Source organism: Manis javanica, chromosome 7 (assembly GCF_040802235.1).
Source record: "Manis javanica isolate MJ-LG chromosome 7, MJ_LKY, whole genome shotgun sequence".
Lineage (NCBI taxonomy): Eukaryota > Metazoa > Chordata > Mammalia > Pholidota > Manidae > Manis > Manis javanica.
The window spans coordinates 40218199-40232195 of record NC_133162.1 but is presented as its reverse complement, the minus strand read 5'-3'; the positions used below and the strand labels follow the sequence as shown (position 1 = coordinate 40232195).

Here is a 13997-nt window from a genome sequence, read left to right as displayed (position 1 = left end):
CATCCCTTCTGACGGGGGGGCCCAATAGGGCTTTGCAGGTGACTTTGACAAATTCCACGTGATATCCTGTCACAGGGTATCAGTAAACCCTGTCCTACATAGCCCAGAGCTTTCTCCATATTCTTCTGTTTTTGGAAGATACTTTCATCCTCTATTGATATATACTTATCATATAGACTGGTTGATTTCTATTATTATTTGTACATATATCCCTAGCTGTGCGACCTGAATGACAAAAAATACATAGAAAATATATAGATTCAACTGTACATATAGTACATACTATGTATTATATTGTTATATGTGGTAGCACACACTATATTACCACATATAACAATATAATACGTAGTATGTACTATATGTTATATATACATACATAAACATTTAAATAGGATATAAAAGTAATTTTATGGAAGAAAGACAGACTACCACTGACAGAGTTAGACAACAACCTTTCTAAAAAAGCTCCTGGGACATTTTCTGGGACATGAACAGCTGTATCACAACTCTGATGCTCTCTTCCTTCTTCTCCCCCACCCCTGCCCCCACATACAGCTGAGTGGTGCCTGTCCTGTCTTTGTAGCTTTGGCCATAGCCTCTGTTGTCAGTCACTTTGCAGACATTTCCCAAAACCTGCCATGCACCAGGCTCTGCACTTGACATGGTAGGGGCATTAAGAGAAGTACAAGTTCCTATTTCTTCTTTTAAGGATGGTATTTAAATTTAACATTCAGAAAGATCCTGGCTGGTGCAAGGTTCTTGGAGGTCCTGCACTGTGGTTGATATTAACCACTTAGTTGCTGCATTGTGGAAAGGTCTAGGGGCTCCAGAGAGTGGCCAAGGTACCAGGGAGAGGCACTTAGGGTCTTCAGAGCTGCATCTACCAACTGGTTAGGAAATATTTAAACAGGTTAAGGCCAGTGCTGGTGTACGGAGGTGCAGACTTGCTAAATGTCACTTCTGCCTGCTCTGCCACTTGGTCCCTGGATAAAGAGAGGGAGACATTGTGGCCTCTGAAAGAATGTGAATTTAGGGATTGCCCTTCTAGCTCCTGGCCAGTCACCTGAAGGCCTGCTTTTTGTCCCACCCTTAGGATTCTATTGGCGCTTTCCTCTCAGCAACTTGTAGGCTCCCTACTGGGCAGCAGTCAGTTGGCAAAGGGGTATGGAGCCCTTACTGCACATTTGACAACTTCCCAGATATGATGGAGGTTACACCTGTTGGGGGCTGGGCAGACAGAAATTATCTAGAAAGACCACTACAGAGCAGGCAATAGCTGACCCTGGCAGGTCTGCTGGACTGTTCCATGTGGTAGACATCAGACATATGGGTTAGGTCCTCTAGAAGTTCCATGATTCCCCATTTTCCCAGGTAAAAATATATGTATGATATCTAGGTAGATCTAGTAGAGGGAATAGATAAAGACCGTAGTGGAGATCTGATTTTCTTAATTGATTTGTGAACATCCTGATCTTTGGTTCTGGATCTGAGGCCAGCTATGGTTAAGCAGAGGGACACATTTCATTCTTACTGTCTGTGGTTAACTGTCTCTCATTCCCTGCCCGGATCATGGCAGTGAAAACAGTCATCTCTGGTATAAGCTGGGAGCTGAGGGAATGGGTGTGCAGTTCTTACCACAGCCTATACTCTAGGAGTAAGACTGGCACTGCTTGAGCCAAGGGTTCTGGAGGTGTCCCCTAGTGATTTTTCTGGGTAGAAATTGCTGGGTAAGGGGCAGGAAGCAGTAGCTACAGCTTAGTAACTCCTCTGCCCCAATCCTCTGAGCCCTGCTCTGGTCCAGCCCTTCTCCTTCCCCATTCTGACGAGTGGCTAACATTTGGGGGCAGGATGGAGGCCGCTGAGTGTTAAGCCCACCCAGGGAACAGAAGGCACTGGGGTACAAGGGGCAGCCCCTTTGTGGGGCCTGCTGCCCTGTCCCAGGCCCCTCCGTAAGGGCTCACAGCCATTGGCCTGGCTTGGAAAGGGCAGTGGGAGCGCGTTTACTGCTGCTGTTTTTATAAGCTAATGAGGGCAGAGTAGGAGCCACGGGCAGTGATGCTGGGATATTAGCTGTGACAGGAAGCTTGATCATAATTATCTTAACGAGGATAGGGTTAATTACAGTGGAAACTTAAAAGTTCTCTCTGTTTGAATCCACTGGAGCTGAATGCATTGTGATGTTTTGTCATTTTGATATGACTTTGGAGGAGGCGCTGGGACTCTTGCAGCAGCTGCAGTGGCTCCTGGGGAAACCGAGCAGAGCCTTGGGAGCAAGGTAACCAAGATGGTATCTGTGGGTGAGATAATGGGCAGCTTCCCTGCCGGTGCATCAGGAGGGAAGCAGGCAGTCTGCAGTGCTCTTTGGAGGTGCTGGTTAGGCTTTCAGAGCAAATCACCTGCTGCAGACAGGACTGCACACCAGTTCTCCCTGCCTGCCCTTGGCGGTTCTTTACCGGGCTGGGAAGACTCTCCAGCTAGCTGTGCCGAGGTAGCCAGGGAAGCCTTGCCCTCTCTCTCCAGCCCCTGACCGTGCAGACAACTCTGCCTCACCTTCCCAGCCCACCCCTCAGGCAACCGCAACCACTGGCAACCAAGCTGGCGAGTAACCCCGGAGGACAGTCACCCCTCCGCTTGGGCTCTTGGGGCTGGGGTGCATTTTGCTGTCCATACCCAAGGTCATAGCAGAACAATTACAGTTCCGTCATCGTTGCCTTGTAGCTACTGTAGCTGTTCCATTAAACTGCACAGATCTTTGTGGATCCCTCAAGTCTTTTTTTGCCTTGGCATTTTATTGAGCAGCACGTATCTAATTGCAAGCATCTTACGTAAAGACATATGAACTCAAAGACTGATGCAAATAATTTCTTTCCCCTACTCCTTCCAGGAAAAGAGCAGCAACAATAATAACAAAAGTAAATATTTTTTTAAATAAAAAATAAAACCCTCTCCCAGGTGTATGTTTACTGGCTCTCACATGCCAGCCGTGCCTGGGAAATCCTGTCCTTTCCAGTTCTACCCTTCACTGTGCCTTCTGCCTCCTGTCTGCTAGCCCTCAGCTCTGCATTCAGCTGATTAAGTCACCAACTGCACACCACACTGATGACAAGACAGGAACTTATTAATTAGCAATCCCCCACATACTACGGCTCCCTTTTAGCTGAGCAGCTAATAACATTACAAGGCAAAACATCTCAAAACTGGACAGGTGATGAGGGATTTGAGCCTAAGCTTCCCAATCCCTCTGGTATTGAGCTCTGCCCAAAGCCAGCCCCAGGGAAAGGTGGCTCTGTGGGCACTCCCTCTAGTGTTCCCAGGCTTTGTCCCTTTGCATGCTGTGTCACTTTGTTTTATGCCTCCCCTGAAGCACTCCTGGATGGGAGCTTTCTTTTGCTTGCCAGTTGGGAACCATTTGCTGATCTTCATGATAAGAGTATTATATTTGCATAACGTAACTCAGGAACAATGTGTGTTTGGATGCTGCCTTTGACCTGACTGCAGCTGATGTTTGTGGACAAAGGACTTATTAGCCATCCTTAAGGCACCCTGATGGGAGGTGGCCCCAGCAACCCTGCTGGTAAACAAGGGCTCCTCCTGAAGCACATTTGTGGATTGTTACTCATTAACCCCATGGAAGAAGGGACTTTGGCAGAAGTCAGAGTTTCCCTGCAGAAGCCAGACTTACTGCACACCTTTCCACATTTGTTTATCTGCTCGCCCTCTGCATCCTGAGCCCTCTGCTGTCCCAACCAATGGTCAGGGCTTCCAGAAACATCAATGAATGAGAGGAGGAAGTAAATGAAAGAAACCAGCGTTTGCTAGTGACTTAGGTCTTGTCTCACTTATTCTCTCAGAGTTGGAACCCACACAGAACAAGGGAGTTCAGATGGATTACTCCTACCTCCAAACTCACCCTGCAAGTAAATGGCAAAGCTGAGGTAAAATCCCAGACCTGCCTGACTACAGGTGTATACAAGCTGTATTTTGCCTCCCTGGAATGTGAGGAAGAAGAGAAAAGAGGAGGGAATGAAATGCGATGACCCCCATTGACCCTTAACCCAAAATGTATGTGGCAGATTTGGTTGTGGGAGTAGGCATGGTCTGAGTGCTGGGCCCTGGGTGGGACCACTCTGGGGTGGGGCAGGAGTGGGACATGTTGGCAGAGCTGTGGGCCCCCCAGCCTCTGGGGCCTTAAACATATCCACAGTGCATGTCCTGCCTCTCAAGTACTGACTCCCTATTTTGGAGTCTTCTTGGCAGAGGTCCCACAAGGAGATATGCTTTGAGATGCTTAGAGAAAGCTCTGGAGCTCAAGTCCACACTCACCCCAGTTGTGCAGGCATTTATTACACATGCAAGCAGGCAGGTCTGTAATGTGAGTGCTACTGGTAAATGAATAAATAGTCTAGACAACAGCTCCCTGATTCGTACATTTTACAGGAAAGTCAGGAGATCCCACGCCAGTGCATCCTCTCGTCGAGGTTGTTGCTCAGCTGTCAGCTTGTGCCCGCTCAGCACGACTCTTGTGTCTGGCAGGTGAACAAGCTGAGAGTAGGTGTGTCTGTGAAAGTGCCTTCACCAGGCACTTTCTTTAATTAACGTGTGTGTGCACCATGGTGAGCACAGGTGTGCCACTAACCCTCACTATTTCCCCCACCCTCCAAACTCCTGAGCCCCTAACATTAAGTCTTAACTTTCAGCTAAGTGTATACCAGTCTATTTTCCCTTTTTTAGTACCTCTTCCCTGAGCCAGGTAGTTAATTCTTTCAGATGTCTGTTCATTCACTGCCTCGACTTCTATGTTTCTGTACTCCCCCTTCTTTCAAAAATAAAGTGAGAAATTCACTTTCCATACTTTTAAAACAGTAACTCCAAGTTAGGAGCATTGAAACGAATCCCCCCAACCGTTCCCCTTCCCACCCCAAACAAAAACAAAAACAAATAGACAGAAAAAGAAATCCTGGAAGAAAAAGCCACAGCCTTCTGAGCCTGGAGGGGTTCTGTGCTTCTGCAGATGCCTTTTGCCTTTGCGGGCAGCCACAGGGACGCTGGGCAGAAGCAAATTAAGTGATTAGTAAAGAAAAAATGCAGGGGGGTGGGGCAAGTCAATGGCGGTGAGCAGAAAGGAAGCCTTCCTTGCTGTTTCCTACAACTGTGCAGAGGAGACTAGCTAAGAAATGATACTTGAAGTTATATTTATTATTGTAAGAGGGGTATGATATTTCTGGGCAGGAATGATGGATGACAACTTAAATTTGTGTCCAGGGAATGAAGGTGAACTGTGACAGAGTTATTTATCTTGGGAATGGAGGTTAGGGTCAGCCGAGGCTGGGTGCCTGAAGGCACAAGACATTGACAAATTTATCCTGCAGGCCGTATCTGAAGCCCTTTGTTTTGGATCCTGGCTACTCACTAAGTGACCCTCATCCTTCATGTTGGCAATGCGTGAAGGATGCGGTGAGTGCCAGCGGCCCCTTCTCCCCCGCCGCCCCCACCCCCGGCTCCCGCTACTAATTCTTGTCATTCACTGTGCTGACAGGCACCAAGCCCAAACTATTCCCAGTCCTGAAAGAGAAGGTTAAAATATTTATTTCGGCTCATAATGGCCTCCCTGATTCAGTGCGAGATCATTTTTCCTGTTGCCTTTGTCATTGCAGGTCACTGGAAGGACTGAGCGCGTTCGGGAGCCTGGAGGAGCTCATCTTGGACAACAATCTGCTCGGGAATGACCTCGTGTTGCCAGGGTTACCCAGGCTCCATACCTTAACCCTCAACAAGAACCAAATATCCTTGGCTCTGCGGCGGCCTCCACTCCCCGCCCAGCCCCGCAGTGGTCCCCTCCCCCGCCCCACACAAATACCTGCGAAATGTCAAATGAGTTTTATGTGTCAGCTAAATTAAAGTATGTGAAATACAGTCCATGGGCAGACAAAGCGTTCTGTCTTCTGGCACTCGGGACACTTCAGAGTAATTTATTATAGGTCATTCATAAATGAAATGCACCATTATATCTTCCTGTTGCTCCATTTTAGTGTAGAGATCTAAGTTATGGCTGTGAAGAAATCTTTTTAATAGATAAAAATAGAGAAAGAAAATAATGTCACTGCTGCCAAGAAGGCAAAGCTGAGCTCTGTTTGCTTGGGCTTGTGTGGGAGGGCGACCTCTGGTGGTAAGTAGGGTGAAATGCCGCTGAGCCGACTCGGCCTTCATGGAGGTTTCTGGAAGGCTCTGCTGCAGGCTTACGAACAGGCTCTGAAAAGTCCTGGCGAAGGAGACGGGGACAGGGGCTAAGATGGAAATAAGTGAGAAATCCAGGCCTAGCTCTGCCCTCCCTGGTAGCCAGCAGACTAGCCTGATGAGAGAGGCCTAGGAGAGCAAGTCTAGAATGTGAAAGCTTTTCCTTAAGTCCGGTAGGACCTCTAGCCAGCCTGGGAGGACGCTCAGAGGGACTCAGCGCTCTGGATTCCATGGTGAGGCTGCGAATGCAATCACAGAGCTTTTACACAGTATAAGGCACATAGCTCCTCCGTGTCAGTTAGGGATCTCTGTGCCAGCACAGTGCGAGCTTGCTGAAGCAGGGAGGTTGATCAGTTTTGTTAACGCCTGTGTCTTTTAAGTGTAGAGTAAGACCTGGCACGGAGTTGGGTATAATAAGTATGTGTGGGATAAATGAGTGAGCCATTATCATCAGCTGTTCTTTCTTGAACACTCCTGCGGGTCAAGCACGGTGCTGGGTTACTTTAAATGTGCTGTTTTTCATTCTTAACACACGCTGTGAGGAGGGTGTGGTTTCTCCATTCACCCAGATGAGGAAGGACAGGATAGAGGTATGGAGAAAAACAGAATAGACCCACAGTCAGACATTCAACAAGGTGCTAGGTCCCAGATTCATCTCCACTTTGGCTGTCTCCAAAGCTCTTCCCATTTCACTGGTTTACTTCAGGCTTGAAGTGCAGTCGCCTTGTTTTACTGATGGAACGTTGGAGACTGGAGCAGTCTAATCACTTGCTCACGTTCACAGTGAGTTAGAAATAGTAAAGGGATGTGGGCATTTTTCCCTAGAGTATGAAATAAAACCAGATACATATGTTAAGTTTAACATATATGTATGTCAGCTTCCAGAATGATTTGCAAAATCATTTAGAGCCATTGTTTCTACTTCATGTCATAAGTTAATATTCTCTTTATTCAGTAAAATATGTTACTTATAGCCATTTATTAATTGGCACTTAAATGGAGAAGAAGGAGTGTATGTGAATATCAGTCTTTATCATAATGAAATATTGCTCAATTTTTTCCCTCTTCTGTCCTTTGTTCAACCAAGTTTTCTAGTCATTGTCAGGAAAATTATTATAGTCAGTGTGTCTTATGGCTTCCTTGGCTCTTAGGTGATCAGTTGGACAACATTTTTTTTAATCAGTAAAGAAAGAAAGATTGTTAGTTCGGATGATATGATTCCTCGTTGGGTGCTGATGCTCGAATCCTGTGTCCCACCTCACTGTGGAGTCCTTGGGCTGGGGTTTGTGAGTCAGCTTACTCATGTGTGGTTGTGTGGCCATGGACAGGTCATCTTCTAAGAGCTTCTGTTTCTCATTGCTCTTTTGTGTGTATGTGTGGCATAGCTTTCACTTGCCTATTAGCAAAACTAGTGAAAAGGAATGTATGGAAGACCTTTATGCATATTAGAATCAAAGTGCTATGATAATGTGAGCAAAGCATCTTTCTCTGTGGGTGAAAAACCAGCTGCCTCTGTCCCGTGCATTGTCAAGAAGGCATATAAGAAATGGTGCAGTGAGAAGTCCTTCCTGGGTAGTCCACAAATCAAGCTACAGGGACTCTATGCAGCAAATGTTGTGCAAATGCTAATCCCAAACTCAATTCCTCTCCTCACTTAGCACACATCCCGGCCGGTTCTCCATCACATTAACTGGTGTGTACTAAGAAATGCAAGCTCGTTTCAGCACCAGACTGAGCAAAACAACTTCAAGGAGAGCACACCAAGTGTGAGAGGTCATCATTTCATGCACTTCCAGTCTGCAGATGAGCTAGTGGGTGGTTTGGTTTCTTTGATCAACCACTGATTTGTGTAATAATCAATAGTGAAAATTATTTGTGTTGGATACCTGTGTCTAAAACAGAGGTTGCAGTATTGTTTCCCTTATTACCACTGACAATTTAAGAGATGTTAAGTAAATATTGATGATCAACAGATTACCTGATTAATCTAATTAGTTTACACTAATAAGTAAGATTCACGCTTCATGTGTACTTACTAAGCATTACTGTATCCCATTTTAGAGGGTCCATTTTCATAAACTGGCACAGAAGATGCTGAAAATGCATAGGAGTCCATTCTAGATTTTTTATTTATTTATTTATTTATTTATTTATTTATTTATTTATTTATTTATTTATTTATTTTCCATTTTATTTAAACAAAAACAAAAGAACAGTTCACCCATTTCTCAGCCCTCCCCTCACCTCCATTCCCATTCTCTGCCTCTGGTTTCTTTTACTACATTTTTCTCATTTTTGAAGGAATCAGTTGGACTGGATGATGGTTTTATTCTCAGTGTTGCTATCACCAGGGATTAGCAAGCCTCTTGGCTTTACAGTATGGAGGGGTTTTCACTGTCTTTGGGTGAGCTCTTTTCCTGTTCTGTGCCTCAGCTTCTCCAATCTGCAGCAGTGATGCTGAGGGAGTAATGCAAATGGCCCCGGGAGGTGCTGAGGCCTAACTCCCTGTGCAGCTGTCCCGCCGGCCTCTTATATCCCTGCGCTATTGTGGAGACCTGTGTTACCAGTAGATACAGAAGATACTAGTTGTCTGGCTTCTTTAGGTGCAATGTGGTGTCCTCTTTCTTCCCTGAACTACTGGTATAATCATGAAGATCAGCTTACTTTCCTACATGCTTCACCCAGAAGTCATAGAATGAAAGGCGGGTAAAAGCAGCAGTAATATTACATGCCATCCTCTTAACCTAACACTTCTGACTCCATGTTTCCAGCCAATCGACTCTTCTTCCTACTTGTAAAAATACCCCTGGCTCTCCAATAATTGCTAGGTTCCGCACTTGGGCCCTGTCAGTTATTTTGCTGCATAATAAGCTACCCTAAAAGTTAGTGACTCAAAACAAACATTTTCTTTGTTTACACTTCTGTATGTCAGCTTTGCAGGCAGGGCTCAGCTGGATGGTTTCTCTGTTCCTCTCGCCAAGGATTGCTCATGCGCCACAGTTACCTGGAGGCTTGGCTGGGGTGGGAAAGGTCTGAGATGGCCACTCTTATGTGTCTGGAGGTCGGTGCTGGTTGTCGGTCGAACAACATGTTCCAACAGGCTAGGGCAGGCCTCCCCACAGGGCAGAGGTGCTCCAAGAACAAAACCACAATGTACAAACACTTTCCAAGCCCTGTTTGCATCGTGTGTGTTGGTTTTCCATGGCCAAAGCAAGTCACATGTAGAAACCAAATGTAGAAAGACGTGAGAGGGAACTGTACAAGGTGTGAGAACAAAGAGACATGACTCATTCATGTAATAATCTCTCACACACACACCTTGGTATCTCGTCTCAAGATTTTCCTTCGAATTTGTAGTAAAGTGAGACCTAGAATCAGGTAACTACTGACCTAAAAATGTAAGTATCAACTCCTTCTTATATATTGAATCTTATTTTAAATGTGTTAGGAAGCTTGCTATCAAGTGGGGTTCTGCCTTAATTTCTTTTGTGAAGTTTGCTTTTAATTTTTTGCTTTTTGGCCTATATAGAATGGTCATTCATCACCCCCCTGTACCTCCCATTTTGTCTGCCCTGCAAATCTAGCATTTTCCAGTTTGGTTTTACTTAAATATGTCTATACAATGCTCTATCTTACTGGACCCTAGTTACTGGATGGTTTCTTGGGTTATGAGCTACTTTAGTTCTTTGGCAAGAGGTACTATCACAACGTGGTCAAGAGCAGGCTCTGAAGCCAGACTTTCTGGGTTTGTACCCCAGCTCTGCCACTTATACTGCATAACCCTGCACAAGTTAGTTAACATCTCCATGCTTCGGTTTCCTCTGCAGATTTGGGACAAAAATAGTAGCCACCCCACACGTTGTTGTGAGAGTTACTCAATCACAAATTTTAAGTTCCAGAGATGTAGTAAGTTCTATGTAAGGGCTATTATTATTGCTATTATTATTATCCTAGAGAATTCTGTGAACTTCTCTGATCTTACATGGGCTACACTATTCCCAAGAGTATAGATTTGAAGTGCTTCTTTGGCTTTTGTGATTTACCCTCATATCATTCTGTGAGTTGGGTACTCTTGGTAAATAATCCCATTTTTATGAAAAAACTGGGAGAGCATGAGCTTCTTGAAGTCATACAGATTGTTAGTGGTGGGGCTTAGCCTGGAACCCAGGTGTCTGCTTCCCAGCCCCAGATTCTGAAACCCAAAGAAAGGGCAATCACTGCCCAAGAAGAGGAATTATGATGAGGGGGGTGCCAGCTGCCTGTGCCTGTGCCCCCCAGGCACTGCCCCCACTGCAGGGGGACGTCATGAACAGGATTCCAGAGCTCCAACCCAGCATCTGGCAGGTTTCTTCTCAGTTCACTAGTGCCTCACTTCCCAGCTGCATACCTCCTGCTGGACCTCTTGTCTTTGTTCTGCTGGCCCTTTGTTACACTTCTGTTTGGTGCTCAACTGTGGCATCCTGTTCTCGTATCCCTAAAAGCCTGGTATTTCCAGGTTACTTCTTCATCTCTTGGTTCATAGCTTGCCTCAGTCTTCTTCCTTTGCTGCATTTAGACTGGCCTGCTGGTTGCTGGCCCTGGAGTTGGCCACCCCTCTCCAACATTCACATATATTCTTTCTCTCTCTCTCTTTCTTGTCCATGAGTGTGTGTATACACAGTGTTGTTGGCTCTCCCCCTGTAAGGGTGAGTACATGGTGACGGTCTCAGCCATACCATGTCTGAGCACCCAAATAAGAGAACAACAGAGATGTCAGGAAAATGTAGATATATAACCTTGTAAATCAAATGATTCTCTCCCACTTTCTCTTGAGGAAAGGGCAATAAGCTGACTTCATGTTAAATCACACTCCATTTCTTCATTTTCTGTCTCTCTGTTTGCTTCAACACATGTATGAAGAGACAGTATGAATGGTAGTGCCAACAGGAAGAAGGTGTAGTGTCACATGCTTTACAGTTGGGCTGTAGTAAGTTGTCCAGTGAGCTCACCCAGAAAGCTGGCCTCGAGTTTCCACAGCAATTTACTGTGTCATCTCAGGGAAGTTTCTGTATCTTGTCAGAGACCTCAGTTTCTTTATAAATTGAATAATAAATACTTCAGAGCATTGTTGACAGATTTAAATGGCATTATATATGTATGTAGGAAATCGCTGTTAATACTCAGAGCCTGTGCAACTTCTTGGTACCTTTTGCAGTTAGCCAAAGCCTCAGGGCTTTAAATGAATGAGTGAATTGGAGGTACAGGGCACAGCTGTATGACAGCACCTTATGGTCTCCCACGAAAGCACATAAGGCTCCTCATTTTTCAGTATTTTAAATTCCTCTTACATGTTAGGGAATAATGAATTACCTGTCCCCTAAAAGTGCCATTTCTTTAGGACCTCAGTTTGAATCTAGACTCTGTCATTTACTGACTGTGTGACCTTTGACCCCAGTTTCCTTAACTGTTATCTGGACATGATATTTCTGATGTGTGTGTGAATCGAAATAAGATAATATGTCATGTAGACTGTGAGTTAGCATTCAGAAATCTTATATTAGGATAAGCTCTGGCTAAAATCCTCCCAGAGGTCATAGATGCTGCCCTTTGATGTGGAGCTGAGCACAGAGGGAGTGTGTGTGCCCATTCTCACCTGGGAAACAGCTTCGGACCTGTGCCACCAGACGTGCCACTAGCAGACTCTCCTTCTTTCTCATGCTCCAAAATTTCCAGGCAAGATGTTGCTTTGATCTTGGGCCCTCTGCAAAAAAATCTCCCTTGGCAAGCCTCGCTGTGACAGCTGGGCTCTGGGGTGGCACCTTTCTGAAGACAACACTGAAAAAATGTAAGGGCAAGTACCCTGGAGAAGACTTGATGAGGAAAACCAAGTGTGTGCCGAGAATCCAGCTGGACAGAGTTGAAACTTTGCCAGAGAGGTTCAAATTTTGAAAAAAGGGGGGAAAAAGGCACCCTCAGGAGAATCTCTGACAGTGTCTCTCTGTGGTGGTCTTAGTTAGCCAGGGACACCACGTTCCCTCCACTGATTGCCTCTGGTTAATTTTCTGTGCAACTTGACAAAAGAAGTGTCACAGATCCTATCTCTGAGCTCCCTATCAGGCCATGCGACTGTGTTTGTCCTTGCTGGCTCAGGAGACCAGGAAACCAATTAAAACTCCTCGCATTTCATCCTCCAGTGGTGGTAGCAACCTAATGATGACTCTCTGGTCCAGGGCACCCACACACAAGGTGTTCGTGATAGTTGACTGGTGTGGATTGGGGGAGACCACCTGACTTAGCCCGGTTGATCATTCGGCAGGTAGTTGAAAGGCTTAGGAAGATAGAATAGCATCTGCTACACAAATTATCCTAAACGAAGCAGGCTTCAAGGATTCCAAAGAATCCTTCTTGAAGCTTCTTGAAGTCTGCAGACCCTGTGCCCAAGAAATTCCCAGGACCAGGACATTTGAATGAGTCCACATCTCCATGAACTTCAGGAGCAGATTCAGATTGTGTGGGGTATGATACTTACATAATTTGAGGAGGCCCTCTTAAAAGCAAAGACTACATAATTACGAATGCAAAAGTAGCTGTGAAGATGAATGTTTATTCAAAATAAAAAATATATTGAAGCAAATTTTAAATGTTTTATGTTGGCTAGTATTGCAAATATTAAAATATTTTAAAGAGTAACAATCTTTTTATACCAGACATGCCTGTATAAAAACTATTCTTTTTCTGGAGATTTCCTTATAGTTTCATTATATAATTAAATTTTGTAATATTTTCAGTAGAGAGAATAGAAAGATAAGTCCAACTAAATGAAAATTGATTTTTATTTTTAATCATTTAGGAATGTTTCTTTCAGGTTCATGACTCATTATTGGTAAATTTCACCACTAAATTATTGGTAAAAGTTTTTGAATTACTATATTTTGCAGAAACTCATACATTTCTTTCCTATATGAGCTATAAGATTTCAGGACATTTCAGGTTTTGTGTGTGTGTGTGTGTGTGTGTTTGTGTATGTATATGCATGCATATGCTCAACAACTTAATCTTAAATGTTCTTTAAATTGATAAACTTATTAATCATTTTATCACCAGTTTTATGTTGGTCCCTAAATATTTGTGTCAGTGTGGCATGTGGTAGGAAAAGCACTGGAAGTCATTTCTACTCCTACTGTTGTAATAACTTTAACAGGCACAGAAATGACTGCAAACCACACAGGTATACCCCACTGAATCCTAATTAAATGCCACTCCTACACAAGGTACCCTTAGCCAGGTCCCTAGAATTCCCACAGCCATTCTAGTGTCACCCAACTCAAGGGGAGATGTGATGGAAGAGGCCCTAGTGGAGGGAGACAGTGATTTAACTCACTGTAGTTTAAATAACCTCTTATTGCGAAGTTACAAAAACTCATGATCATGTGACTCTATTTTTAGGGCCTTTGCCTGGGCCCTGGAAGGAGACCTCACACACAAGCTTTATTTGTTAGCTTTGTGGTAAGTTTACATATGAAGATTTGCTCAAATTAAACTGGGCCTATGTCTCTGGATAGTGGCATGCTAGGTTTCCCATCTCACCATAAATGGTAAGAATTGATTGGGATTTCAATCCACCTCAGTTGCCCAATGTTTCCTCAGCTTGAAAATCTTGCCAGTTTTGAGTTCCATTCCTTCACATTCTGTTTCATGCAGTAGATGAAAAATGGAAGAAGGAAATAGGTTTTGGTCACACTTTTCCATCTAGTAGAAAGGACTTCCCCTGTGTTCTCTAGGGC

The 13997-nt window shown here is 44.6% G+C and overlaps 1 protein-coding gene across 1 annotated transcript in view; it reads left to right on the top strand.

Moving 5' to 3' along the window:
• Positions 1 to 13997, top strand: part of LRMDA (leucine rich melanocyte differentiation associated) — a 1121568-nt gene that overhangs the window by 566750 nt on the left and 540821 nt on the right. Inside the window, exon 5 of the mRNA XM_073240793.1 lies at positions 5655 to 5783. Within this exon, the coding sequence (XP_073096894.1) occupies positions 5655 to 5783 (129 nt within the window). The remainder of the gene's footprint in view (positions 1 to 5654; positions 5784 to 13997) is intronic.